The sequence below is a fragment of the Stenella coeruleoalba genome, assembly GCF_951394435.1.
Source record: "Stenella coeruleoalba genome assembly, chromosome: 7".
Taxonomy (NCBI): Eukaryota; Metazoa; Chordata; class Mammalia; order Artiodactyla; family Delphinidae; genus Stenella; species Stenella coeruleoalba.
This window is the reverse complement of record NC_137153.1, coordinates 89,867,145-89,891,821: the sequence shown is the minus strand read 5'-3', so window position 1 is coordinate 89,891,821 and position 24,677 is coordinate 89,867,145. Positions and strand designations below refer to the sequence as shown.

The window sequence follows — 24,677 nt, the reverse complement described above, 5'->3', positions numbered from 1 at the left end:
AACTAGCACAACATTGTAAATCAACTGTACTTCAATAAAATAAAGTATTTCAAAATAAGAAGGGCTTTTTGTGTGCAACACACACAAAGGAAAAATAATAAGTGTTCTGTGGTGAAAGGTTAGAAGTGACTGGTTTAAATGAAGAAACATGAAGAGCAGAATGGGCCTTCGTTTGTAATAAGCCACACTTCCATTTTAGAGCTGGTTAACTGAGAGGTTAGGGGACTCAGCCAAGGACACAATATCGCAGCTGTAGGGGCAGGACTAGGACCTGGGTTTTCTGGCTCCTTATGTGCCACTTTTTCCATCCCATTCCCTGCCTCTCTGCTCCAGGGGAGGATTTTCCTGTAACTGTTTTGATAATACTGTTTCTGCTTTGCATGTTTTCTTAAGTAGATGTCATAGTCCTGGTTAGATATCTTGTTGAGTCAAATGTCCCACGTGTTCCCTGTTGTGGGTGTCTGTTTGAATCATGTCTACCCTCCAGGTAATGGCTTATGTATTTGTCTTATTCTTTTTTATTTTTTTTGACTTTATAATCAAATTTATTAATAACCTCTGGAAATAAGAAAATATTACACAATGAAGGATAAAGGCCTTTCTAATCTACAGACATACAGAGACAGATAAAGAGGGCTTATAGCTTGGATTCTAAAATTTCAGTCACAGGTCAAGAGTAAATGCAGAAACCCCAAATCTCACCAGTCCTGGTATGAAAGTTGTTTTCCCTCCCAGTGGGCAAAGGACTCAATTGATTTGGGCTCAAAATTGTATTTGTCGGGCTTCCCTGGTGGCGCAGTGGTTGAAAGTCCGCCTGCCGATGCAGGGGACATGGGTTCGTGCCCCGGTCCGGGAAGATCCCACATGCCGCGGAGCAGCTGGGCCCGTGAGCCATGGCCGCTGAGCCTGCGCGTCCGGAGCCTGTGCTCCACACGGGAGAGGCCACAACAGTGAGAGGCCCGCATACCACACACACACAAAAATATTGTATTTGTCTTTTTCTTTTCAGCAGAAACTGGAGACGAGCAAAAGGCCTCCGTCTGGAACTTCCACTACCTCCAAAAGCACCTCCCCCACGCTCACGCCTTCACCTTCTCCCAAAGCGCAGGCAGCCGAGTCCTCCGTGTCCTCCTCCTCATCCCACCGGCAGTCCAAGAGCAGCGGGGGCTCCAGCAGTGGCACCATCACTGATGAGGGTGAGTCCCCGGGGTCCTGAAAGCCCACCCTTTCCTCTTTACCATGGTAACCTAGCAGCTGCCCTTCTTTGCTATAGCCATCCTAGGTCAGGTGTTTTATCATTTTTTCAGTCAGACAAAAACACCTGTCTTTCCCCTTCCCTGATTCTACCTTGTATTTTTGTCTTCATTGAGCTTACATACCTAAAAGGTGTATAGTAGTTTTTGAATGTAGGTGATTTTCGTTTATATATACAAACAAACACCCATAGAACTGCTTCTCCGACCCCAGTTATGTACCTTTCCCTGAACCTTGTACAAATCAGAACTCTGTCAGTTGCAAGGGATGGAATCTCCACTCAAACTGATTTAAGCAAAAACAATACCAAAAACTGATAATTTGTTGGCTCATATAATGGAAATATCTAGGGTGTTCTTCAGGTGTGTCTGGATCCAGGTGCTTAGGGAATGTTTTTCTCCATGTCTCAGGTAAGCTCTCTTCAAGTAGTGGCAAGGATATATCCAACAGCTTCATGCTTACTTCTTCCTACTAACTTAGCAACCCCAGCAGAAAGAGTGCTACTTTCTTAGTAGGTACAGCAAAATCCCAGGGGTAAAGGTCATTGTCCTGTCTTGGCTATATTTATAACAACTTGGGTTGTTTGCCCATCCTTGACTATCTCTGTGTCCCCAAGGGTGGAGTGTGTCTGCCTTTGGAGCCAGGGTTGGGGTCAGGTCTGTGTGGATTGGGAGAGGGAGAGAAGTAGCTCCTCAGAGGAAAATGGAAGTGGATGGAGGGCAAGCAAAAGCAGGAGATGTAACCAGAGAACATTGGAAATTGCATGAGTGGGGATGATGAGGAAAGGAAGATGGACCGGACGGCCGGGCAGGGGTGGAGGCTGTGCAGTGAGGCCCCAGATAAAGATGTGAAGATATAAAAGATAAAGGAGAGAAGAAGCTCATCCTTTACAACTGCCCTCTGGTGGCTCCTGGGAACAGGGATGGGGGAGGAGGGAGCAGGGCTTTGATGAGAGATGGGGCCCAGGCAGGTGCAAATCAAGGAGTATAAATCAGAGAGGGGAGGAAACTCTCATTGTGTGTGTGGTCCTCACAAGTGCATTTGCAGGCATCTTGCTTCAGCTACTGGGAGGGAGTGCAGAGCAGGTTCTGCCCAGCAAGTGATAAGTTGAAATCAACTGCACAGGCTCTGGTCTGTACTGAGTTGATAAATGTACACTGCCATTGGCATCCGCTTTATTTGGGGCTGCTTTTATTGTTTTGTGATATCTAGTGCAATCATTTATAAAAGCTTCAGAGATTCACTTAGCAACCCCATTCCTCCCTGTGTTTTCTCTTTTTTATATAATGTTTTTTTCTTTTTCTTTTCTTTTTTTTTTTGGCCACACCATGTGGCTTGTGGGATCTTAGTTCCCCAACCAGGGATTGAACCCAGGCCCTTGGCAGTGAGAGCGTCGAGTCCTAACCACTGGACCACCAAGGAATTCCCCCTAGCTGTGTTTTCTGTGTGGAATCTTAATTTCCCTACCCATGAACTCTCCCGCCTCAGAGGCTTTCAGGAATCTAAACTCCTACAGTTTCAGTTTGGGATTTGTACCCCACCTTTTTCCAAAAAAAGAATTGAGACAGTCATCAGAATGCACTGTCTATGCTCACTTTGCTCCCCTCTCATTCATTATTTAAAAAAAGGTTTGCAAAGCCTAGTTGGGATAAAAACAGGAGGACCTGACAGCAAATTCTTTTTAGATTACCTTCTCTGGCTTAGAAAGCCTAGTTTTCCCTCCTGGGGTTCCTGGGTCCCGAGGCAGCCAGACCCTTGTCCTTCAGGCATTAGATTATCACAGACCAGAGCCTGCAATCTATCCCCAAATAGCCATTCTTTATGATATTTTTGTGGGAAATCTGTAGCCTCAGTCAAGGACTGCATGCAAGCCTTTGCCCTGCTCATCCTCCCACCTGTGTCCATCTGTTCATTCCTCCTGGAGGAAGTGGTGGGGTGGTGACGACGTGGCCTTCTCAGCCTCACATTCCTACTATGAAGGTGACTGGGGTAGGCCCTGGGTGCTGTAACCTGTGCCAGTGTCAGCATAACTCATCATCAGGCTGGGGATTCAGATACATTCCACATAATAACATTAAATGATTGTAACGCAAGGTGGGATCAAACGTGTGTTATCAGCAAGGCACGAAGCACCATGGCAGTCTTCACTGAAGAGTGGCCCTCGTGCCGGGCCAGGAGGACTGAGAAGAGTGGGGGGCTGGGAGCCGGGAATGGTGGCCCAGAACCGATTGTTACATTTGTAGGAAACAGTTGAGCTGGCAATTAAACACAGCTGTTTAAAGTCAAATTACAACAACAAAAATATGTGTAAAAAAAGACAGGGACTTCCCCAGCGGTCCAGTGGTTAAGACTCCATGCTTCCAATGCAGGGGGTGTGGATTCGATCCCTGGTTGGGGAATTAAATCCCACATACTACATTGTGCGGCCAAAAAGTTTTAAAAAATAAAAATAAAAATGCTTAAAAAAAAAGAAGACAAAAAAAAAGTCAAACTGCATGAACTTATAATTAAGCTGATTATGTTACATGTAAAGGTATGTGGCATTTAAAACAAAATATATTATTTACTGATTTTTAGTGCGTTTTACTAATACCTGTTCTCTTAAGATTCTTTATGTCTCCTTTATCTACGTGGTGGGAATACTGTGTATTGATGTGTTACTGCTGTGCATCTTTCCCAATTCCACTTCCAGGAACATGATGTTGGTAGGTTGAAATTGACCACAATGGGGCATTTATACCACGAAAATCAGCAAATACCCACTAGGGCTTGATTTAATGTTTTAAAGAGCATCTGGATGTCATCTAGACAGTGACAGAGACAGTGTTAATTATACAGGTTAAACTTTAACTATTTAACCTGTTATATTGAAAATAACATTAAAAATTGAGAAAATATTCTTCAAGATTTTGAAAACCATTATCTGATTCAGCAAAGTTGCTCACATGAAGTTCCAACGTATGTCTTCATCATTTCATTTCATCTCGCACGTTCACGTAAACGGAAGCATTAGTGAGCCTTCATGTAGGAGCTACACTCATTGGCTATGTCTTCAAGAGTAAGGCAAAAATCAATGAAGGCATTCAGTGAGACGCCTGAAATGCAGTGAAGGCATTGGCTATATGGAATTTATAATACAGAGTATTGTGTAATTTATTATTGTATGTAAATTGTGCACACACATCCTTAAATCAGTAAAATCATGTACTTATATACGTGCGTACATTCCCCCTCCCAGAAATCCAGTTGTTAAACATTTACCAGCACACAGATGTGGAGAGAGACTCGTGGAGGGAATGACAGCAGCAAAGCATGATAGGCGTCATGAGCCTATAATAGATTATGTGTGGACTGGGACTCGTTTCATCTCATACATCCTATTTCATTAGCACCTCTTCTGCAAAGCCTGTCCGGTCCCTTGGGCTGGTCAGCTGTCCTCTCTGTCCCCAGATCCCCTTATTCATGTGCTTCGCCATTAACTCATCACCAGTGGGAGAAGTGGCAGAGCACTGTGTGTAGCAGAAGCCTGGTAGCTAAACCACTGTGTTTGAATCCCTGCTGTGCCATGGACTAGTGGTGTGACCTCACTCGAGATATGGTACCCAGCTTTCTGTGCCTTCCTCATCTGCAAATGGGGACAGTAAGAGGGTCTACCTCATGGGGTTGTTAAGAGGAGATGCATTATCCATACAGGGTGCCTGACAGTGAGCACTGTGCATCAGCTGTCATCCTCTTCATTATATCTTCCCAGCTACACTGAGTTCCTTCACAGCATGGACGTTTCCATCCTTGCATTCCCAGTACGTAGTAGGCACAGTAGTAGCCACTGTTGAATGATGAATGAGTGAATAAAAGGACCTCTGACCTCCTAACCTCCAGTCCACTCTTTTGTAAGCTGCCCCCGCTGCCCCAGGACCTTTGCACTTGCTGTTCTCACTGTCTGGATGCTGCCTGGTGCTCTTTGCCTTGATATCTGCACAGCTCACTCCTTCATTTACTGCTCAAATATCTCCTTCTGAGAGGCCTTCCCTGACCACCTTCTATAAAACAACATTCTCACATCCCCTGTCAACCTCCCCCACCCTGCTCTGTTCTTCCTCATTGCCTTGAGCCTGACAGCCTGCTTATGGTCTGCTTTGGTCCCTATTGAGCCCCCAGTGCCTAGTCTGATAAATCCTTATCGAATGTGTGAAGGAATGTTTCTTAAAGCCCCCACAGATGCTGCTTTTGTCTCCTTTATCTTCCCTGCTCTGATAACTTGATACTCAAAATTTTCTGTTTTCCCCTGGTCTGTGCCCATCTGGCTCTGCTGTCCCATTCAGACACGCCCTTCCTTCAGGAAGCCCACAGCCTCCAACGCTTGAGGCAAACCTTGACTCTGGTCTGAAGCCCACCTACCTGTTCTCTCCAGTTCTTTCTCTGTCTAGCTGAGGACTGCTGGCATTAGTGTTTACTGCAGCTGTAGCTAACAACAGTCAAGAAATCATAATTAAAAATTGTTCTGGGACAGACGGGAGGGTTTTAGTCCCAGCAGCTAGACCTCCAAGAACTTGATGGTCCCGCCATTGGAGAGTCAGCCTTTGGAGCCTGGCCATGAACTGCCCCCACATCTTCTGTCTTCATAGCCCAATCTGGGGTTTTGGCAAATGCTGAGAGCCTGCCCTAAGGGAAGATTATGGTCAACAGGTGGCTCGGGACCCACCTTCAGCTTCATCCCCAGGAACGCACCTTAGATCTGTTTTCTGTGTTGGGGTTTCTGGTAGAATTTCAAAATAAGATTACCACTGTTTTATGAAAGTTTGAAGATCACTCTTGATACATTTTACCCAATGCTAAAATATCTTATTTTACATTCTTTCCCTCTTGAAGATGAACTGACTGGAATCCTTAAGAAATTATCACTTGAGAAATATCAGCCCATTTTTGAGGAGCAAGAGGTAAGGATGTTCTTTTTTGTTTTTTTTGTTTTTTGGGGGTTTTTTTTGGTTTTTTTGCAGTACGCGGGCCTCTCACTGTTGTGGCCTCTCCCGTTGCGGAGCACAGGCTCCGGACGCACAGGCTCAGCAGCCATGGCTCACGAGCCCAGCCGCTCTGCGGCATGTGGGATCCTCCCGGACTGGGGCACGAACCCATGTCCCCTGCACAGCAGGCGGACTCTCAACCACTGCGCCACCAGGGAAGCCCAGGATGTTCTTTCTGAATGTCAATTTATATCTTACCATAAAACAGTTGTCTAAATATGTAGGTTGTCATCCTGTAAGCCTAGATTGATCTTTTTCACTTAGATAGCTGAGGAAATAGAATTCTTGTACAGCACATTTGGTTCAGTTCATAACAGTGAAATCCTGGGGACCTTATAACTTGTTTTATTATAATAGAATTGTATAATTTTGAACTCTGCTCTCTCTAGTGAAGTTTGTTTCTGTCCTTCTAGTTGAAGGGGATTGCCTGGCACGTTCTTAGGTTTAAAGCAGGTAAAAAAGCAAATCCTGATGAACCTGTGTTCAGTATCTGGATGTAAATAGTCTGTGTTAGTCTAAGAGGTTCCTATTTGCTCTAAAGCGCTCACCACCACATTTTTAAAAATTACTGTCCTGCAGTTTGGCAGTTTCTCAAAATGTTTAGCAGAGTTACTTTATGACCCAGAAATCCCTCTCCCAGGTATATACCCAAGATAACTGAAAGCATGTGTTCACACAGAGTGTTCATAGCAGCACTATTCTTAGTAGCCAAAAAGTGGAAACGACCCAAATGCCCCTCAGTTGATGAATGAATAACTAAGACGTGTTACCTCTGTACCGTGGAATGTAGCTAGGTCATGAAAAAGAAGGAAATGCTGATACACACTACAACATGGGTGAGCCTTGAAAACACTGTGCTAAGTGAAAGTAGTCACAAAAGGCCGCATATGGTATGACTCCATTTATATACAGTGTCCAGAATAGGCAAATCTATAGAGACAGACAGTAGATTAGTGGTTGCCAGGGAATGTGGGGAGGATAGAATGGGAGTGATTGCTAATGAGTATGGGTTTTCTTTTTGGGGTGATGAAAATGTTCTAAAATTAAGTGTGGTGACGGTTGCATAACTCTGCACTAAAAATCTTTGAATTGCACACTTTAAATGGGTGAATTGTATGGTAGGTGAATTACGTCTCAATAAGATGTTAAAATTTTTACTGTTGGCCAAATAAAACTCCTCAGTGGGCCCATTAGCCACCAGGGTGTAATCACTGGCTTAGAACATTCTGGTGCCCAGTTTAGCACATGACAACTGTCATAGTTATTGTAGCAATCACGAGAGTCACTCATTGTCCCCAACAAGCTTGAGATGCAGTTGAGGAGTTTGTTTTTTTTTTGGGGGGGGTAATACACAGTATATTGGCATTCAAAGTAAATACAACAGATCATGTTTAAATTTAAAAGGGTCTGCCTCCGAATAAAAGCCAAAAGCCATTATAAAAAAAGGCATTGTGGTTGTGAAGAAAATCCAGTCTCTATAAAAATAATTCAAGCTAAATTATGGCAAGAGAAATGTTCCTCACTGGGCAGATGAACTCAACCTAGTCAGTTTGATTTAAATATTATTTAACATTTTCTCTGTTATTTGAGAAGGCAGAATTATTTGGTCATTAGAATCTTATCTAATTCATAAATTCCAAAATCTGAGGAGTTTGTATTTTTGTTCAAGAAACAGTAAGGGGTGCTGTGGCTTTCTTCCTTGGTTTGCTTTTCTGCCCTATCCAGCCTGTCCTTCCTGCCTCCTTGATGTCTTAAACTTCAGTGGCGATTGTTCTCATCGTCAAAAAAATCTTTACTGTTTGCTGATGGCTGCCTGCTTTTATTTTATGCGTTCCGTGCTTTCTGAGGAGCTGGGTGTGGGGTCTCTGCCACAGGTCTGGGATGGTGGGGGAGGGGAGTATCCAGCAGGGCCAGGGGCAGGTGGTTTCCGTCAAAATCATGTCACCTCTTCCTTGATCCCGTTAGCACCTTGTGATCTGTAAAGTGTCCGAGGGATTCAGGGAGCTTATCCGTTATCAGAGGGGCCCTTTCTGCATCTCAGGGAGAGCTTGATGTTGGATAAGGGAGCAGACCCTTCCCCACTAACTCAAACCTGGTTCAAGATTTTTTTTTAAATCCATGAAAGTAAAGTGACTATTAAAAGAGATCAAGACAGGGAAGAAATTTCTCCTGGAGCTGAGGCCTAGGCAGGGATGACAGAAATGTTAGAATTTCTCTGGCAAAAACCAAGGATTGAACAGCTTTGAGATGCCCTTTTTTTTCCGGTAAAAACCAATGGCCCTTCTTTCCTTTATTGCTTCTGCTTGTTTATTTTCTCACTCTGTCTTTCCACAGTCTGCATCTCTCTTGTCCTTGGGGGGGGGGGAAACATGGTGAGTACTGCCACATACTCATATTTTCTGTGCAGTATCGGATACTGTTAAAAGTGCAGCAACATTGGAATTAACTTTCTAGTACCAAGACTTGGATTTTTTACCACTCGAGTCACCCAGATTACCATCTCAGAGACTTCCCTTACTTGTTTCGTTTTCAGAGTCTTTCCAGAATGCACCTCTCCTAAAAATCCCAGGCTTAGAGCTGAGGAGAGTTCGTTTTTTTTGTTTTGTTTTGTTTTTGTTTGTTTTTTATTTTATTTATTTTTGGTTGCATTGGTTCTTCGTTGCTGCGCGCGGGCTTTCTCTAGTTGTGACGAGTGGGGGGCTACTCTTCGTTGTGGTGCGTGGGCTTCTCATTGCGGTGGCTTTTCTTGTTGCAGAGCACGGGCTCTAGGCATGCAGGCTCAGTAGTTGTGGCTCATGGGCTTAGTTGCTCCGCGGCATGTGGGATCTTCCCGGACCAGGGATCGAACCCGTGTCCCCTGCATTGGCAGGCAAATTCTTAACCACTGCACCACCAGGGAAGTCCTGAGGGTTCGATTTTAATGATGTTTTCAAATAAACTTTCAGCATAAAGCCAGGACTTGGAAGTAGTAAATCATAATTAATTCACTGCTCATAAGCACTAATAGCTCGTTATCGTGATAGTCTGGTTGTGGTTGGGGAAAAGAGGTGTGGCGCCGAGCAGATAGCAGCGAATCCCCCTCTCTCTCCCCAGGTGGATATGGAAGCGTTCCTCACGCTCACCGATGGCGACCTGAAGGAGCTGGGGATTAAGACAGACGGGTCCAGGCAGCAGATTTTGGCAGCGATTTCTGAACTGAACGCAGGCAAGGTATTGTTCTCAATCTTTTTTTTTTTTTTTCCTGTTTCCAACAGCTGAGAGCTTCACTAGGATCCTCGGCCCCAGTGTTCCAGGGACCTTCATGGTCTGATTTCATCTCTCCCCCACACCTGGTGGACGACAGCCCCGCTCATACACCTCTCATGACCGAGGGGTCACTACCTTTGAGTATGCCTGTTCCTTTTCGAGATCTCTCTTCCCATAAGGTGGTTTCTCCTTAGATTTGGCTAAAACATTCCCTCCGGTCATCTCACCCCACCGGGCTGGGTTTTGCCCTCCGGAGCACAGTGGAAGTTGATTAAGACAGGCGGCAGGGTCAGGCCGACCTGGGTTTGAATCCCAGCTCCTCCACTTACAATGACCCTGGGCAAGTCACACCCTCCTCTGAGCCTCGCTTTCTTGTCTGTAGGGTGGGGGTGATGGGCTCGCTGCCGGGACTAAAATGCTCCGCAGAGCACCTGGCACACAGAGATCTGTCAGTCAGTGTTGTTGTTGTTGTTGGCATCCTGCATTTTTGTCTAATGTTCAACTTCTGTTTCACCAGCTTTAGAGCTAAAGATTAGCAAAGCCCCCACCCACCCATCCACCCACCCAAAGGCACATATGCAAAAAACAAACAAGCAAACAGAACACAAGAGAAGTGAGGCACCACTCACTCTGCAGACAGTTGTACAGTCGCTCTTGGGCTATTCACATTCCTTTGCCTTCTGTCTTTTTCCCTAACGTGGGCTGGATTTTTTTGGTCTCTTATTCAAGCAATAACGTATAAATACTTGCATACCTGTTGCTCTTTCACACTTAGCCGAACAGCTCCCCACTTGTTCGACGATAGTGACAGGTAAAATCTGGGATTTGACCATTGTAAATAGTACCAGAATGGACATCTCTGCGTTTTTGCTTTTTCTGCTGTTGTTTTGTTCTTCAACATAACATAACAATACAAGGTTATGTTAGCGATCGCACCATTTTATGGTTCTTTCTATATATTGCCAGGTAGGCACAGAAATATTGAACAGACCTGTAGTGACAATCTCAGGTAAATATCCACGTAACAGTTTATCATTCACAGATCACTGTGCATACCTTTCCTCAGTTAATCCAGGAGGCCGGTACCCTCACACTCTCCTCGTGCAGCCCAGGAGCAGAGTCGGGGGTAGGGAGGGGGTCCTTCTCACTGGTTCCTGCAGCATCACACTGTGTGGAAGCAGCTCCTCCAGCCCTGCAGCCTCGCCGGGTTGGGGGCTGGTTTTTCTGCCATCGTGGTCGTCACTGTTTTGCCTGTGTGTAGGCTGTGAGGTCGTCCTTCAAAGTGATGTAGTCGGCATTGCTTCAGGCATTGCAGGTGTCTGCAAGCCTAAGCATTTTCCTGCAGGTCTTTGCTGTGTGTTCTTTCTCCTCTGCAAGTGGCCTGTTCCTAAACACTGCTCACCTGTCCTGGGACCCTTGCTGCCTCACTTTACAGATAGGGAAGCAGAGGCTCCGAGAGAGGCAGTGAGCCCCAACTCGGAGACCAGCACCGTTTCTGCCCTGCCCTTAGACATGAGCAGCAGAAGGTGGGCAGGTCTCGGCTGCTAGGAAGGGTTCACCTAGGGAACGGAAGCCTCAGGGTGGCTTACTGCAGGTGGATCACCTGAAGCCAGCACTAAACTCTTCAGAGCATTGATTTACTCATGAGAAATCTCCCTTTAACTGTCTGCCATGTCCCAGGCACTGTGTGGGTGTTGAGCACTGAGTATCACTCAGTGCCCAGCATTGCTCTGAGCACGTCACATCTAGTCATTCGTGTAACCCTCACGAAAGCTGCTGAGGTTGTTTCCAGTTTACAGATGAGGGAACTGAAGCACAGAGAGATCAGGGAACTTGCCTAAGATCACACAGTCAGTAAGTGGCAGAGGCAAGATTAGAACCCAGAGTTTGTGTCCTGGCCTCTCTGCTATCCTGCCTCGGTATAATCCACAGGCACGGGACAGGCAAATTGTGTTGTGAGAGCTCCTGACTTAGAGTGGGGACTGGTAAGGCAAGGGCCTGGAAGACGTCCCCGAGGAAGGGCAGGAGGGCTGCAATGTGAAGGAAGACAGGAACCACCTGGCAAAGGGGTAGAAGAAAAGTGCAGACCAGGCAGAGGGCAGCACATGTGCAAAGGCCCTGCAGTGAGAAGATGTGTGGTGCATTTAAAGAACTAAAGGAGTGGCTGGAGCATGGAGAGAAAGATGCCTCGTGTGAGGGGAGGCCAGAGGGGACAGATTAAGGCTCTCAGGGTGGTTGAGGGTGACCCAGTCAAGTGTCCAAGGGCTTCGGGGTGGGGACTAGGTGAGTGATGGTAAGGAGGCTCTGGCTCAGAAGTTAGGACCCTTCCTCCTCCTGGCCTCCAAGGGCCAGATGTGTGAGCCAAGGGGAGGAAGGAGGTGAGGAAAGCCAAGCCTAGGCCAGTCGAGAAGGACAGAAAAGATTCTAGATGTAGGGCCAGTGAGGACCTCGGAGGGCATGGGAAGACAGGAGCTAGGTGTCCCTGGAGCCTGGCCTGGGGCTTGGTAGATGGTAACCGCTAATGCTTCTGGAACCTCTCCTCTGCCCTCAGTGGTTATGGCCTCCTTGGTCCGGAATCATAAAAAGAAAACAGACTGGGTTGATTTGCAAATCTTAGGAAACTGTCATCATCAGAGTGGATGATGTGACATCTCAAGCCCACTCCAAAGGAGGACATTTGTCTTAAAGTCTGTACAGGCTAGAACATTTTTTTCTTTAAGTTTTCTCTGAAATTCATTGCCCCCCTTCTCCTTGTTTCTGTAACAGCTTGTATCCCATACTAAGCGGGGCCCCATCGAGAGGAACATCTGCTGGTGGTTGTCTTAGTTCGGGCTGCATAACAAAATACCTACACCAGGTGGCTTGTAAATGGAAATTTAACTCTCAAAGTATGGAGGCTGGAAGGCTAAGATCAGGGTGCCAGTGGTTGAGTTTGGTGAGGATCCTATTCCAAGTTGCACAATGCCACCTTCTCATGTGTCCCCATGTGACCCATAACAGAGAGAAGCCAATCTCTCTTATCTCTTCTTATAGGGGCACCGATGGTGTCATGGGAGGCTGACCCTCATGAGCTCACCTAATTCTAATCACCCCCCAAAGGCCCCACCCCCTAACACCATCACATTGATGGCTTAGGGTTTCAACACAGGACACAAACATTCAGCCCAATACCGTGGTCTTCCTTGGGGGCCCCAGCTGATCATCTCCCAACTGAAAGATCCGAGTGCATCCAACATGCCACGCCACCCATGTCCTCCCCACAGGTAGCATCCACCCTGCAAAGTCAGGCAAACCCACGTGGAGATAGGTGCAAGGGGAAGGGGCCGAGCTGAACTAATCGCTGGAGAATGGCCCTATTATTCAAGGGTCAGTAGTGCCAAAGTCCTGTGGAAATGAGGACTGTGTGTCAAGTGCATCTTAGAGCAAAGGTATGATTGGGAGACTAATCATATGATTGGGAGACTTTAGTCATCTCTGTTTTTCTTTAGTTCTTTTAGATCTTTGTTAAATATTTCTTGTATTTTCTCAATCCGTGCTTCCATTCTATTTCCAAGATTCTGGATCATCTTTACTATCATTACTCTGAATTCTTTTTCAGGTAGATTGCCTATTTCCTCTTCATTTATTTGGTCTTGTAGGTTTTTACCTTGCTCCTTCATTTGTGACATATTTTTTTGCAATCTCCTTTTTTTTTTTTTCTCTTCATGAGTGGGATTGTATTCCTGTTTTACTGGTTGTTTGGCCTGAGGCTTCGAACACTGGAGTTTGTAGGCTGTTGGGTAGAGCTGGATCTTGGTGCTGAGATGGGGACCTCTGTGAGACCTCACTCTGGTGAATATTCCCTAGGGTCTGAGGTTCTCTGTTAGCCCAGTGGTTTGGACTCGGAGCTCCCACCACAGGAGCTTCCGCCTGACCCCAGGCTCGCAAACCAAGATCCCGCAAGCCACATGGAGTAGCAAAAAATAAAAGGGGCGGGTTGGTGGGAGGCCTTGGCTGTGGAGGGCGGGGCCTAAGCAAGGGCGAGGTTTGGGCGGTGGGTGGGGCCAATACTCAGGACCCACAGGGCTGGAAAAGGCCCCTGGGGACTGTGGGGGGTGGGGCTTAGGCTCAAGGAACAGAAGGGACACCAATGTGCCCCCGACCCCTGGTCTCAGAGGGCAGCAGACCTCACCTGGGAGCCCAGCAGGCTTTCTGGGCTCGAGTGGGTGGGGCAAACTCCCTCCCACCTCTCCTGCTCCTCCGGTCTGGGAGGGCCCCTCCCGCCTGCCTCTCCTGATCTCCCTGGCCTCCCTCCTATGCTCCCAAGGACCTGTTGGTCTGGACGGGGCATTGGAGGGCAGGGGACCCGCCTGGGAGCTCAGCAGGCTCCCTGGCCCGCGTGGGCCAGGCGATTGCCCTCTGCTCCTCTCATGCTCTTTCCGGAGAGTCCCTCCCACCTGCCTCTCCTGATCTCCCGGGCCTCAGGGGCGCTGATCCTGTCTGGCCTCCACTTCTCCTCCCCCCTCAGTCCCCCTACATCCTACCAGTTCACTCTCGGGTTCTTCCCGTCTCCTTGGGCGTCAGAGTCCCCCACCAGCGGCCGGCAGGCACCCTAGTTGTGGGGAGACGCTAACTCTGCATCTTCCCACACTGCCATCTTGACACCATCTTTGCCTCCTCAAAATTTTTTTTTTAATGAATATTCGCCCAAAACCTGGCTCAGCCATAAAAATATCAGCAAAGCAGCGTGGACCCTCAGCCTGCAAACTATTTGACTTCCAGGTGAGCCCACCCCAGTATCCGAGTTGTGATATATACTCAAGTCAGCTTATTAGTCTGTTAGTTTCAGACAAGTGCTATATTGGAGAAGGTTAAACAGAAATGATGGCCTGAGTTTCACCTTTAGTTGGTCCTAAGCCATTGCTTCTTTCCATTCCCATTTTTTTGTGATTATTCAAAGTTGTGCATATTTGTCTTACTAAATTTGCACAGTGCCAGAAAGGCGAAAAAAACTTTCAAAGGAGTCACGATCCAACTACCCAGAGGCCAGCACTGTTCGTATTTGGTAAGATCGCTCTGCAGTGTTTTGTGCTGAATGTTTTCTTTATGTGGCTGAGATAAATTTGGATCTATAATTTTATATTCTACTTACTTTGTTTAACAGTAAATATATGCAGTTACCCATGTCATTAAGAACTCTTTTAATATAATAAAATAAATTTGCAAGGATGTACTAAAATTATTTTTTTTAATCCCTACTTGTTGGATATGTAGATATTCAAACTTTCTATAAATAGTGCTACAGTGAGCAACTTCGTGTATAAGGCTTTCTAATTATCTCCTCAGAATAGACATCTAAAAAAAGTGAAATTATGGAGTCAGAGTCTAAGTCAAGGTATATGGTACTTTGTCCTGAAATACCTTCCAGCAGGAGCCAGTGAACACCCCCACCAGCTGTGGTTATAAGTTCCAGTGTCACCCTTGCCAGCATTGGGTACTACCAATTTGCTTTTTAATTTTTATTAATTTGATAGGCCGAGAAGTATGCTTTGTGTTGGTTTGTATTTCTTTAACTACTAGATAGACTGAACATTTTTTCTACTTTTAATGGCCATTTGCTTTTTCTCCTTTTGAGAATTATCAGGCAGGTCCTTTGAAACTTGGGGGTTTTTAAAGGGCAGTTATCATTATCATCTTCAATCAGGTGTGGATGCAGGGAGTGATTATGGTTTTCATCATCTGCGGCTCCCTCCTGAGGTTAGGAAGCATAGTGTGCTGGAACCCTGTCTCGCCCTGACCTCATTTCTCAGGCAATTAAGGCTAAGGTGGTGTCTAATAATGACATGGTTGTCATTCCCTCTATTTATTTTTTAGCCCTCTGCAGTTTGCACAGTGTCACCCCGTTCATTATCTCAGGTTGAGCCTCATCACAGCCCCAGCATGTGATACCATCTCCCTTTTACAGATACAGAAACTCAGCAGCATGGGGTCATGCCTGGGACAGAGTGAGTAGTGGGTTAGGGATTCGGGGTCCTCTGACTCCACCTCCCCACCTCCAATGCTCTGTCCTCTTCCCTGCTGCCTTTAGGTGTGTGTTGATGGAATCCTGATGGCACTTTCCCAGCTGTCTTGGAAGGATGACCTGGAAGGATTGTGTGAAGGGAGACTCTTCTGCCCTCCCAAGTGTCCAGGAGGCCTCGTCAGCACTAGAGGTCTCTGCTTGGGGATCTGGAAAGGGCAGTCCATGCAATAAAGGAAGAGAAAGTTTAAAGTCTAGGCTCATTCAGTGGAGTTTCTTATTTTTTTTCCACTCTTGGCAGAAAACAATCTGCCAGAGATTATTCAGTTTTAATTTGCTTTACATTTTGACCACATTTATTTCTTAGTTTAAAAAATATATGTTTAGGGCTTCCCTGGTGGCGCAGTGGTTGAGAGTCCGCCTGCGATGCAGGGGACATGGGTTCATGCCCTGGTCTGGGAGGATCCCACATGCCGCGGAGCGGCTGGGCCCGTGAGCCATGGCCGCTAAGCCTGCACGTCCAGAGCCTGTGCTCTGCAACGGGAGGGGCCACAACAGTGAGAGGCCCGCGTACCGCAAAAAAAAAAAAAAAAAAAAAAAAAAAAAATATATATATATATATATATATATGTTTAATCTACACTGCTGTTCTCTGAGGTCAGGATATGCTGGCCTCCTGCTGCCCACCCACAGCCCAATGTCAGCAGCAACCATCTGAGGTACAATTATCATCCTCGTTTTATAGATGAGGAAATTAAGGCCCAGAGAGATGAAGTGTCTTGCTCAAGGTCACCCAGCTAGTAAATGGGAGGGTTGGGATTTGAACCCAGGCTGTGTGATTCCAGTCTCTGTTCTTCACCTCTATATATCACTGCCTCTCGCCTACGTATTCAGTGAAGATGTTCTTTGGGCTTAAAAAAACATCCACATCCCCCCTCTTTTCCCATCTCAAAATATGTGTGTAAAGAGCAGCAACTAGGAGGGGGGTCTGCAAGGATGGGGTGAGAAGTGAATCACTGTGAAAACGAATCTGTCATCTTTTGGACAAGGGGGAGTAAAGGCAGTTCAAACTCTCACTCTGTATCAGAAAGTTCAGCTCCCTCTGAAGTCCCTGGAGATACGAGGGCTGGAAAGATGCACAGGGCAGGGTAGGAGACGTCCCTTCCGGGCCGAGTGACCCAGGGCAAGTCATTCTTGCTCCCTGGGTTCTGCTGCCCTTCCTCATCTGGGAAATTGGACCCCTGCATCTTGGGGGCCTCTCCAGGCCTGGCATGCTGTGTTTGTGGGTGCTGGGGGAGATTCTGACTCAGGATGTTTTTATTAAACTCAGTACTCTTTCAATTAGGTAATTTGTTTTCCCCAAGATGCCCATGGGTTTTTCAAGTATGAGTTAAACGTTAACAGCACTGTGTCAATTGAATTAATGGTTAAAAGATTTAACAAGACTTTCTGTGTCTGTTTTCAATTTCCTCCACAGGGACGCGAGAGACAAATTTTACAGGAAACCATTCACAACTTCCACTCTTCCTTCGAGAGCAGCGCCAGCAACACCAGGGCCCCTGGAAACAATCCCTGTACGTGACCTTCCTTCCTGTGGTGACCAGCGTGAGCTTGCTGAATCTCAGTACCCCCTTCACGTGGCCGGTGCTCCAGCCACCATCAGACCTTCCCCATTCCCTGAAACACACTATGTTTTTGTCACACCGCTGTGCCTTAGTCCTTCTGCCTGGAACACCTGTCTTCCCTTCCCTTCTGTAGTAGTTGGTGATGCTTGTTGCTGTAACAAACTCCAACACTGTAGAGACTTACTCTCCCATACAATCCAGTATGGCTGCATCCGCTCGGCAGAAGCACACGGTGATTCAGGGACCCAGCTCCTTTCATCTGTGGCTCTGCCATTCCTGGGGCCTCAGAGGCTTTGTTTCTGGCTGGCAGAGGGGAAGGGGATGGTGAAGAAGGCACAGCCATTTCTTTACTGCTTTGCTCTTAACTGCTCACGTTCCATCGGCCGCTCATAGTCACGTGGCCCCACGTGTAGTCGTTGTTCAGGTAGTGGCTTCACAGCAACAGCTCTGTACTTAGATGGGGGAGCACATATTTTGGCAGAAGGTTAGCCACTCTTCCACATCTTCCCTTAGAACTTCTAACTTCTCCCTAATGGTCCAAGTCACCTATCACATGAAGCCTTTCTCAACTCCCTTACACAGAACTAACTCCTCCAGCCTCTGGGGCCCTTACTGCTCCGTGTGATAACTCTGCTCTAGCACTTCACTGCACCTGCTGCAGATAGCGTACAACAGCTGTTCAGGATGTATATGTTGAATGCGTACTTCTTTCTTGCAAAGGCAGCCTTTTATGTAGGAAAAATGGCAAGGCCCAAGGTGTGATCTTGAGGGATCCCTTTTCCTTCCTGGCCTTCAGTTTCCTTGTCTGTCGTCAGGCAAAACAATGCTCTGATATTCCACGCTGCTCACCCCATATCACAGTAGGGCTTTTCCACTTTGAGTGGGAGCAGAAGACCCTAATACATTACATTGTAGAAGGACTTGGATACTCACATTTTCTAGGCAAAGAAGTGAAGAATTTAGAATTTCTTCTAAGGCTACATTCCTCAGAAGGGAATCAGCCTGTGTAGTTTTCTACTGTGTCATATTCTATGAAAAGGACTCTGACTTTTGAGTCCAGTAGGTTTCTGAAATGTTTTCAAGTGCGTAATTCATTCGACCAGCACCGCTGGGTGCTGGGGGTGCAGAGATGAGTCAGAGCCAGTCCCCACCCTTGAGGACCTGGACAGCAAGAGAAGAAAGGAATGGTGGTCCCAGCCTCGAGGGGCAGCACGGAAGAGTGGAGAAAGCGTGTGCTCTGGACTCAGGCTCAGAGTTCTGGTTCAGCCCTACAGCTAGCCAGCTGTGTGGCCAGGGACGGGTAAGTTGGCGCTTAGAGCCAGCGTGCGTCAAGCACTTGGTCCGTGGGACATGCGCAATGGATAGCAGCCTTTGCAGAGTTCTCATCTTTACCGTGAGCTCTGCCTGGCCGCATGCTGGTCTCCTTGGGAGATGTGGCCTCTCACCTCTCCCTCCCCCGGCCATGAGTGCCCATTCACCCTCTGCTGGCTTCTAGAGGGAGTCCTGACCATGTTGCCTGGAGCCTCATCGTGTTCTCCCTCTGTCCGTTGATCCAGCGGATGCTGTTCCTCCTTCATCCTCCCATCTTCCCGCCCATAAAAGCCAGCTTCCCACATGACTGGAGAGAAGAGGTTTTGTTTTAGCCATCACTGACAGACACCTTTATAAATGTTCCTCGCATCCCAACCTTTTTTAAGGAGACACAGTCATTGAGCACCTTCTGTGTGCAGCAGCTGGAACCCAGTGTCATCTGTCCTCACCAGAAGCCTGGAGGCTGGCATGGTTTAACCTCATCCTGCACGCTGGGGAAACAGACACAGAGGACTGGAGCTGCATGCCAGTTCCCCAGCCCGGAAGGAGTAGAGCTGGCTGAGAACCGGATCTAGTGGGCTCTGAGCCCATGCTTTTGCCACCAATTCCTATAGACTCCCGGGGCTAGAGGCACCAGGCATTCTCGCTGTTTTAATGTACTCATATCTTCAGAGACTGTGGAAGAGCACTGAATCTATAGTCGGTCCTAGCACTGGGTTTTGGCTCAGCCACTTCTTAATGGGTAACATATTTCTAACATTCCTTGGACCTCAGTTTCCCTTTCAGTTACAAGGGGGTAGCGCTCCCCAAGGCGCTGAGGAGCAGATGAAGGTGAAAGCCCTTTTCACACCATGTGGAGCTCTGCAGATGGGAGAAATCTCCACGATGCTTGCCTGTTTGAAATACTCTGTTTCTCCCCTGCCCCACCCCGCCTCCCACTTGCCCTGATGTAGCCAGGGCTGCGTGGGCAAGGCCAGAAGCAGCAGCCTCCAGCCAGAGGTGGCAGCAGCTTAGGTGGCTCTGCTGGTATCGGAGCCCCGAGGAAGTGAGGGTTGTTGTTGAATCCCCACCCTCCAGTTGTGGCTGACTCTGGTGTTTGTGTCACTGGGATTCCCAGCAAGGTGGACAGAAAGAAGGGAGGCCTTCCAGCCTGATCACAGGGGCTGAACCAGGGGGCAGAGAGGAAGCAGGAAACCCCTCCAGTTTGCTCTTGCCTCAGAGCTGCCTAAGGACAGTGCCGTGCAGGCCAGTCCCGGGCTAGACAGCTGTGAACATCTACGCTGACCTTCCAAGAAAGCACCTTTTGAGGGCTTGGGACCCTTCCTGGGAAGATTCTGCAGCCCAGACTGAAGGTGTGAAGCACCATCTGTGCTTTGTTCAGGCAAGGTGATCATGTCTCATTAACCAACAGATCCTGTTCAGCATGTAAGGAGACCTGATGCTTTCCCTGACAAAGTTGATAACAAATTCTGAAGGACTGGCCAGGGACTGAATCTCCTTCCTGGGGGAGGTGGGTGGTGAGTCCCCTCTTCAACTTCTTTCCTAAGGTGGGGACCACCCAGGGCCCCTCCTCAGGGCCCTCCCTACCCAGTGGGTTGAGCCAGCCCCCATGAGTCTTAGTTCCTGTTGGAGCTGCCTCCCTAGGGCTCATAGACACAGGGCATGGCCATCCTCTTCCGGGAGACCTTGTTCCCACTGTCCAGGTGGCTGGGGTAGGGTTTGGCCTCAGCAGTGCCACTGGATCCTTTGATAAGAGACCAAGGTGCTGTTTTGTTTCAGCTCTACTGTGTTTCCATGTTCCTTACCATCCAACACTTCTTTTTGTTACTATTTTATTGTTTTTCCATACAGGGATTTGATTCTTTGAAGGACTTTTGTTTGCCAAATGTATATTAAATAATGGTGAGTTTGTGTTCTCACTTTGTTTTTGCTCATCGAAGGTATAAAATGCTGCTCAGATTTCTTCCAATGAGAACTGTTATGGAGCAAGTGCCTATGGTGTGCTGGGCGCTTCTGTTGCCTCACCTCCTTCATGATAATCTTGTGAGGCAGCCTTAAAATCCCCTTTCTACCAATTTGGTGAGTGTGGCACACAGATATCAACCTCACCAAGGTCACCTTGTAACAGGCGATGGTCGATCTGAATGCAGGCCTCACCTGTCAAGTCTCTCCATGCTGTCTTGCTGCCTTTCAGCACAGAGAGAAATGTTGAATTGGGATAAGCCCAGCCAACATAAAACAAATAAAACCTTGTTAGTCTGTATGGCTTGTTCACAATTTTTTTTTTTTTTTTTTGGTGGGGAGGTGTTTATGAAATACCATAATACTATACATATATGGCTTGGAGATTCTCTTTGTTTCTGCTGAGAGTCTTTACAAGTCTGGGGCTCCCTCATCTCCACCTCTTCTGCTCTCAGTGTCTCATGTTGGCTGTGCTCAGCCCTATAGAGCATTCAGGAAGCAGAAAGTAGCATGGGTCCCAGGCCCAAAACAGGTGGAATGAGGCCAAGGTCTGTGGGGAGCAAAGATACTGGGGAGACCATGGGAATAGGGCCAGCACTCCATGAGGAAGAACATTCCAGGGACCAGGGCTACCTAGAAGGGAGAACATCCCCCAGCTGAGCCCCAGAGGCTGGTCAAGCCCAGGGCAGCTGGAGAGGGGAACTCAGACTTTAGATGAAGATTGGACCAGGCAAGTGGTTCCCAAATGACCCAATGGTGGAGGTGATAGGAGAAAAACAAGTACAAGGCAATGAGTTTACCTGACACTAAATATACTCATTTTATGAGGCTGGCCTTGATCCTGACACAAATCCCTATTACTTTGAAGGGCGAGGGTGGTGGTAGTGGTGGTTTTAGTTTCATGGATGTGTGAAATCCAAAAGTCTGAGAAACATTGCTCTAGGTCACTTTTGAGGTCCTTTCCAGCCTTCTGAGTCTGTGAAAATCTATAAAAAGAAGGGGGAGTGGTTCCTCAGTAAGTTAAACATCGAAATACCATACGACCCAGCAACTCTACTCCTAGGTAATATACCCAAAAGAATTGAAAATAGGTATTCAACTAAAAACTTGTATGCAGATATTCATAACAGCACAATTCACAACAGCCACAGGTGGTAATAATCCAGATGGCCATCAACAGATGAATGGATAAACAAAATTTGGGATTATCCACACAGCGGAATATTGTTCAGCCATGGAAGTAGCGATCCACACTACAACATGGATGAAACTTGAAAACATTGTGCTAAGTGAAAGAAGCCAGACACGAAAGACCACGTATTATGTGATTCCATTTATATGAAATGGCCAATCCATAGGGATGGAAAGCTGAGATTTGGGGATTGAGGAAATGGGGAGCCATGCTTAATGGGTAGGCGATTTCCTTTTGGGGTCATGAAAAACTTCTGGAACTAGATAATGGTGATGGTGGTACAACATTGTGGATGTGCTTAATGCCAGGCCACACTTTAAAGTGGGTAAAATGGTAAGTTTTATATATTTTTTGCTATAATTTTAAAAGAAGGAAGAAAAGGGGAGCTCAAGACCTGGCTGGTCTTCCACCCTTTTGTCAGTGTTCACCTTCTCCACTTTGTCCTTCAAGGTGAAGGATACATCACCATTGTAGGGTCTTGCTCTCCCTCCCCCCTCCCCCCGACACGTGTATGTACACACACCTTTCTGTCCCCTTCATCAGAGGGGTCTAGATGGGCTGCCAGTCTCAACCAGAGCCCCACACAGAAAATGCTCAGGAATGAGGTGGGGCCACCCTTGTCCTGGCTCTGCGGGAGGCAAGCCCCTTAGGAAGGTGGGAACGCTCCCTGAGGCACCACGTGCTCCCGGCCCTCCAGCTACTCCTCTGGCTCTCATTTCCTCTCTCCACGGGGCTGGGGGCTTCTCCACTTCACTTGCTCGAAGCTCTTTCAGCAGAATAATTGTCTTCAATTTCCTCACAATAAGAAACACTCCCTTTGGGTCATAGACGAGGGTTTTCAGAAGCGCTTCCGCGTTGGCCTCGACTCTCGCTCCACCGAGGGGTGGGCCCCAGCCCCATCGACGCCCACTTCCGCCCACTTCTCCCACCAGCCCCTGCGCTTCCGGTGAGACAGCCCCAGCCTCCGTCCGCCCAGTCACGCTTTCCCTGCCGTGCCACAGGTGTCCCTCCCGAGACCAGTGCCTAAACCACGTGCTGCAGGCAGTGGCCACGCACAGTCTGCCCCTGGGGAACCCGGCCTGTGAGCCAGCGCTTTGTTAAGTTTAAGGCTGTGCGTGTGTGGAGAGGAACTTCAGCCATAAAGAAGGACCTAGAACTGGAGACTTCACACTAATGTTCCCTCAGGTTCTGTAGCTTGACTTCATCCGTGAGGGGGCCTCAGGGCAAACTGATTTTACTAACTCCTCATGAGGGACAGTGGCCGAGAGCCTGAGTCAGACAGAATCCTCCGAGGGAATGTCCGTCAGGCGACCTTGGAGCCGCAGGCTCGCGGGGAAGCCGTGTGCATGGTGACAGCTTCCTCAGGTAAGCGAACTCTGTTTCTCGCCGTCGCACGGAGCGAGGGTTGACGCACTCATTCAGCAGACAGCCGCTGATGGGGCACTGGGGATGCCCAGAGGGCAAATCAAAGCCCCTGCCTTTGTGGAGCTTATGATCCACTGGGGTGATAACAATCCTGGCTCCCAGGGCAGGACAAGGGTTAACTGAGATAATGCGAGTCAAGGATAAGTGTCTTGGGGCAACAGCCGATTCTAATTGCTCGTTCCCTCTCCCCGTTCCTTGAGGGTCAGGGCCACATGAGCTCTTCCTCACCAGCTGCAATGCAGGGGGACGTTGTGCTCTGCTGGGGCCGCAACTCATTAATGCAGCCGCGTTAATGAACCCTGAGCTGGTAGCAGTTAGAGGAGCTAGGTTATGGACCTAAGACAGGGCCAGGGATGCACCGGCCAAATGAAAGAATGACGGAAAAGCTGTGTTTATTGCATAGCAATGAATTTAACACACGTAACTCAGTTTACAACCCACAATTGTATAAGGAAGAATTTAGAGCAAAGAAAGAATTGGAGAAAAAAGCACAAGATGCAGACTGTGTTCTTTAGACCTGTGGAATAGCTGTCTCTACTTTGATCCACTTAGCATTCTTGGATCACTTTTTTTTGTTTTTTGTTTTTTTTTACTTAAAAGTTTTATTTTTATTTTTAAACAATTGTTAAAACAATTTTGACAATTTAAATTTAAACAATTGACTTTTAAACAAAAGTCATTATCAGTGAGTATAATTTGATATACATAATGTAACACACTGATGTTTTTACATCTCTTGAGCTTTAAGATCAAATATAGCTTTCCCCAGAGTCCTGTGGGGGTTCCAGGATGCACAGAGCCTGGGACTGTGGCCCTAAGGAGCCCTTGCCTGGCAGAAATTTCCCACCCGGAAAAACCCTCCCTGCTGACATTTCCAGTGGGCTTTCCAAGTTTCTTGAACTTTCAACTAAGCTTATAACCGGAGGCCTATGGGCATTGCACTCCGCTTTATTTGTTTGTTTGTTTGTTTATTTGAAGTACAGTTGATTTACAATATTGTATTATTTTCTGTGTACAGCAAATTGATTCAGTTATTCTTTTTCATATTCTTTTTCTGTTATAGTTTATTACAAGATATTGAATATAGTCCCCTGTGCTATACAGTAGGACCTTGTTGTTTATGTGTTTTATACATAGTAATTTGTATCTGCTAGTCCCAAACTCCTAATTTATCCCTCCTTCCCCCTTTCCTCTTTGGTAACCATAAGTTTCTATGTCTGTGAGTCTGTTTTGTAAATAAGTTCATTTGTATCATATTTTAGATTCCACATATAATGAGTATCATATGGTATTTGTCTGGTTTCCTTCACTTAGTATGATAATCTCTAGGCCCATCCATGTTGCTGGAAATGGCATTATTTCATTCTTTTTTATGGCTGTGTAGTATTCCATTGTATATGTATATATACCACATCTTCTTTATCCATTCATCTGGTGATGGACATTTAGGTTGCTTCCATGTCTTGGCTATTGTAAATAGTGCTGATATGAGCATAGGGATGCATGTATCTTTTTTTTTTTTTTTTTGCGGTACGCAGGCCTCTCACTGTTGTGGCCTCTCCCATTGTGGAGCACAGGCTCCGGACACGCAGGCTCAGCGGCCATGGCTCACACGCCTAGTCGCTCCGTGGCATGTGGGATCT

At 47.1% G+C, this 24,677-nt stretch overlaps 1 protein-coding gene across 1 annotated transcript in view; it reads left to right on the top strand.

The window, feature by feature from the left end:
- The window catches only part of ANKS6 (ankyrin repeat and sterile alpha motif domain containing 6), a 54,802-nt gene extending 33,922 nt beyond the window's left edge, over positions 1-20,880 (top strand). Inside the window, exons 12-15 of the mRNA XM_079926895.1 lie at positions 1,010-1,196; positions 6,124-6,191; positions 9,369-9,485; positions 16,997-20,880. Of these exons, the coding sequence (XP_079783021.1) occupies positions 1,010-1,196; positions 6,124-6,191; positions 9,369-9,485; positions 16,997-17,101 (477 nt within the window). The 3' untranslated portion in view covers positions 17,102-20,880. The remainder of the gene's footprint in view (positions 1-1,009; positions 1,197-6,123; positions 6,192-9,368; positions 9,486-16,996) is intronic.
- The last annotated feature ends 3,797 nt before the right edge of the window (positions 20,881-24,677 follow it).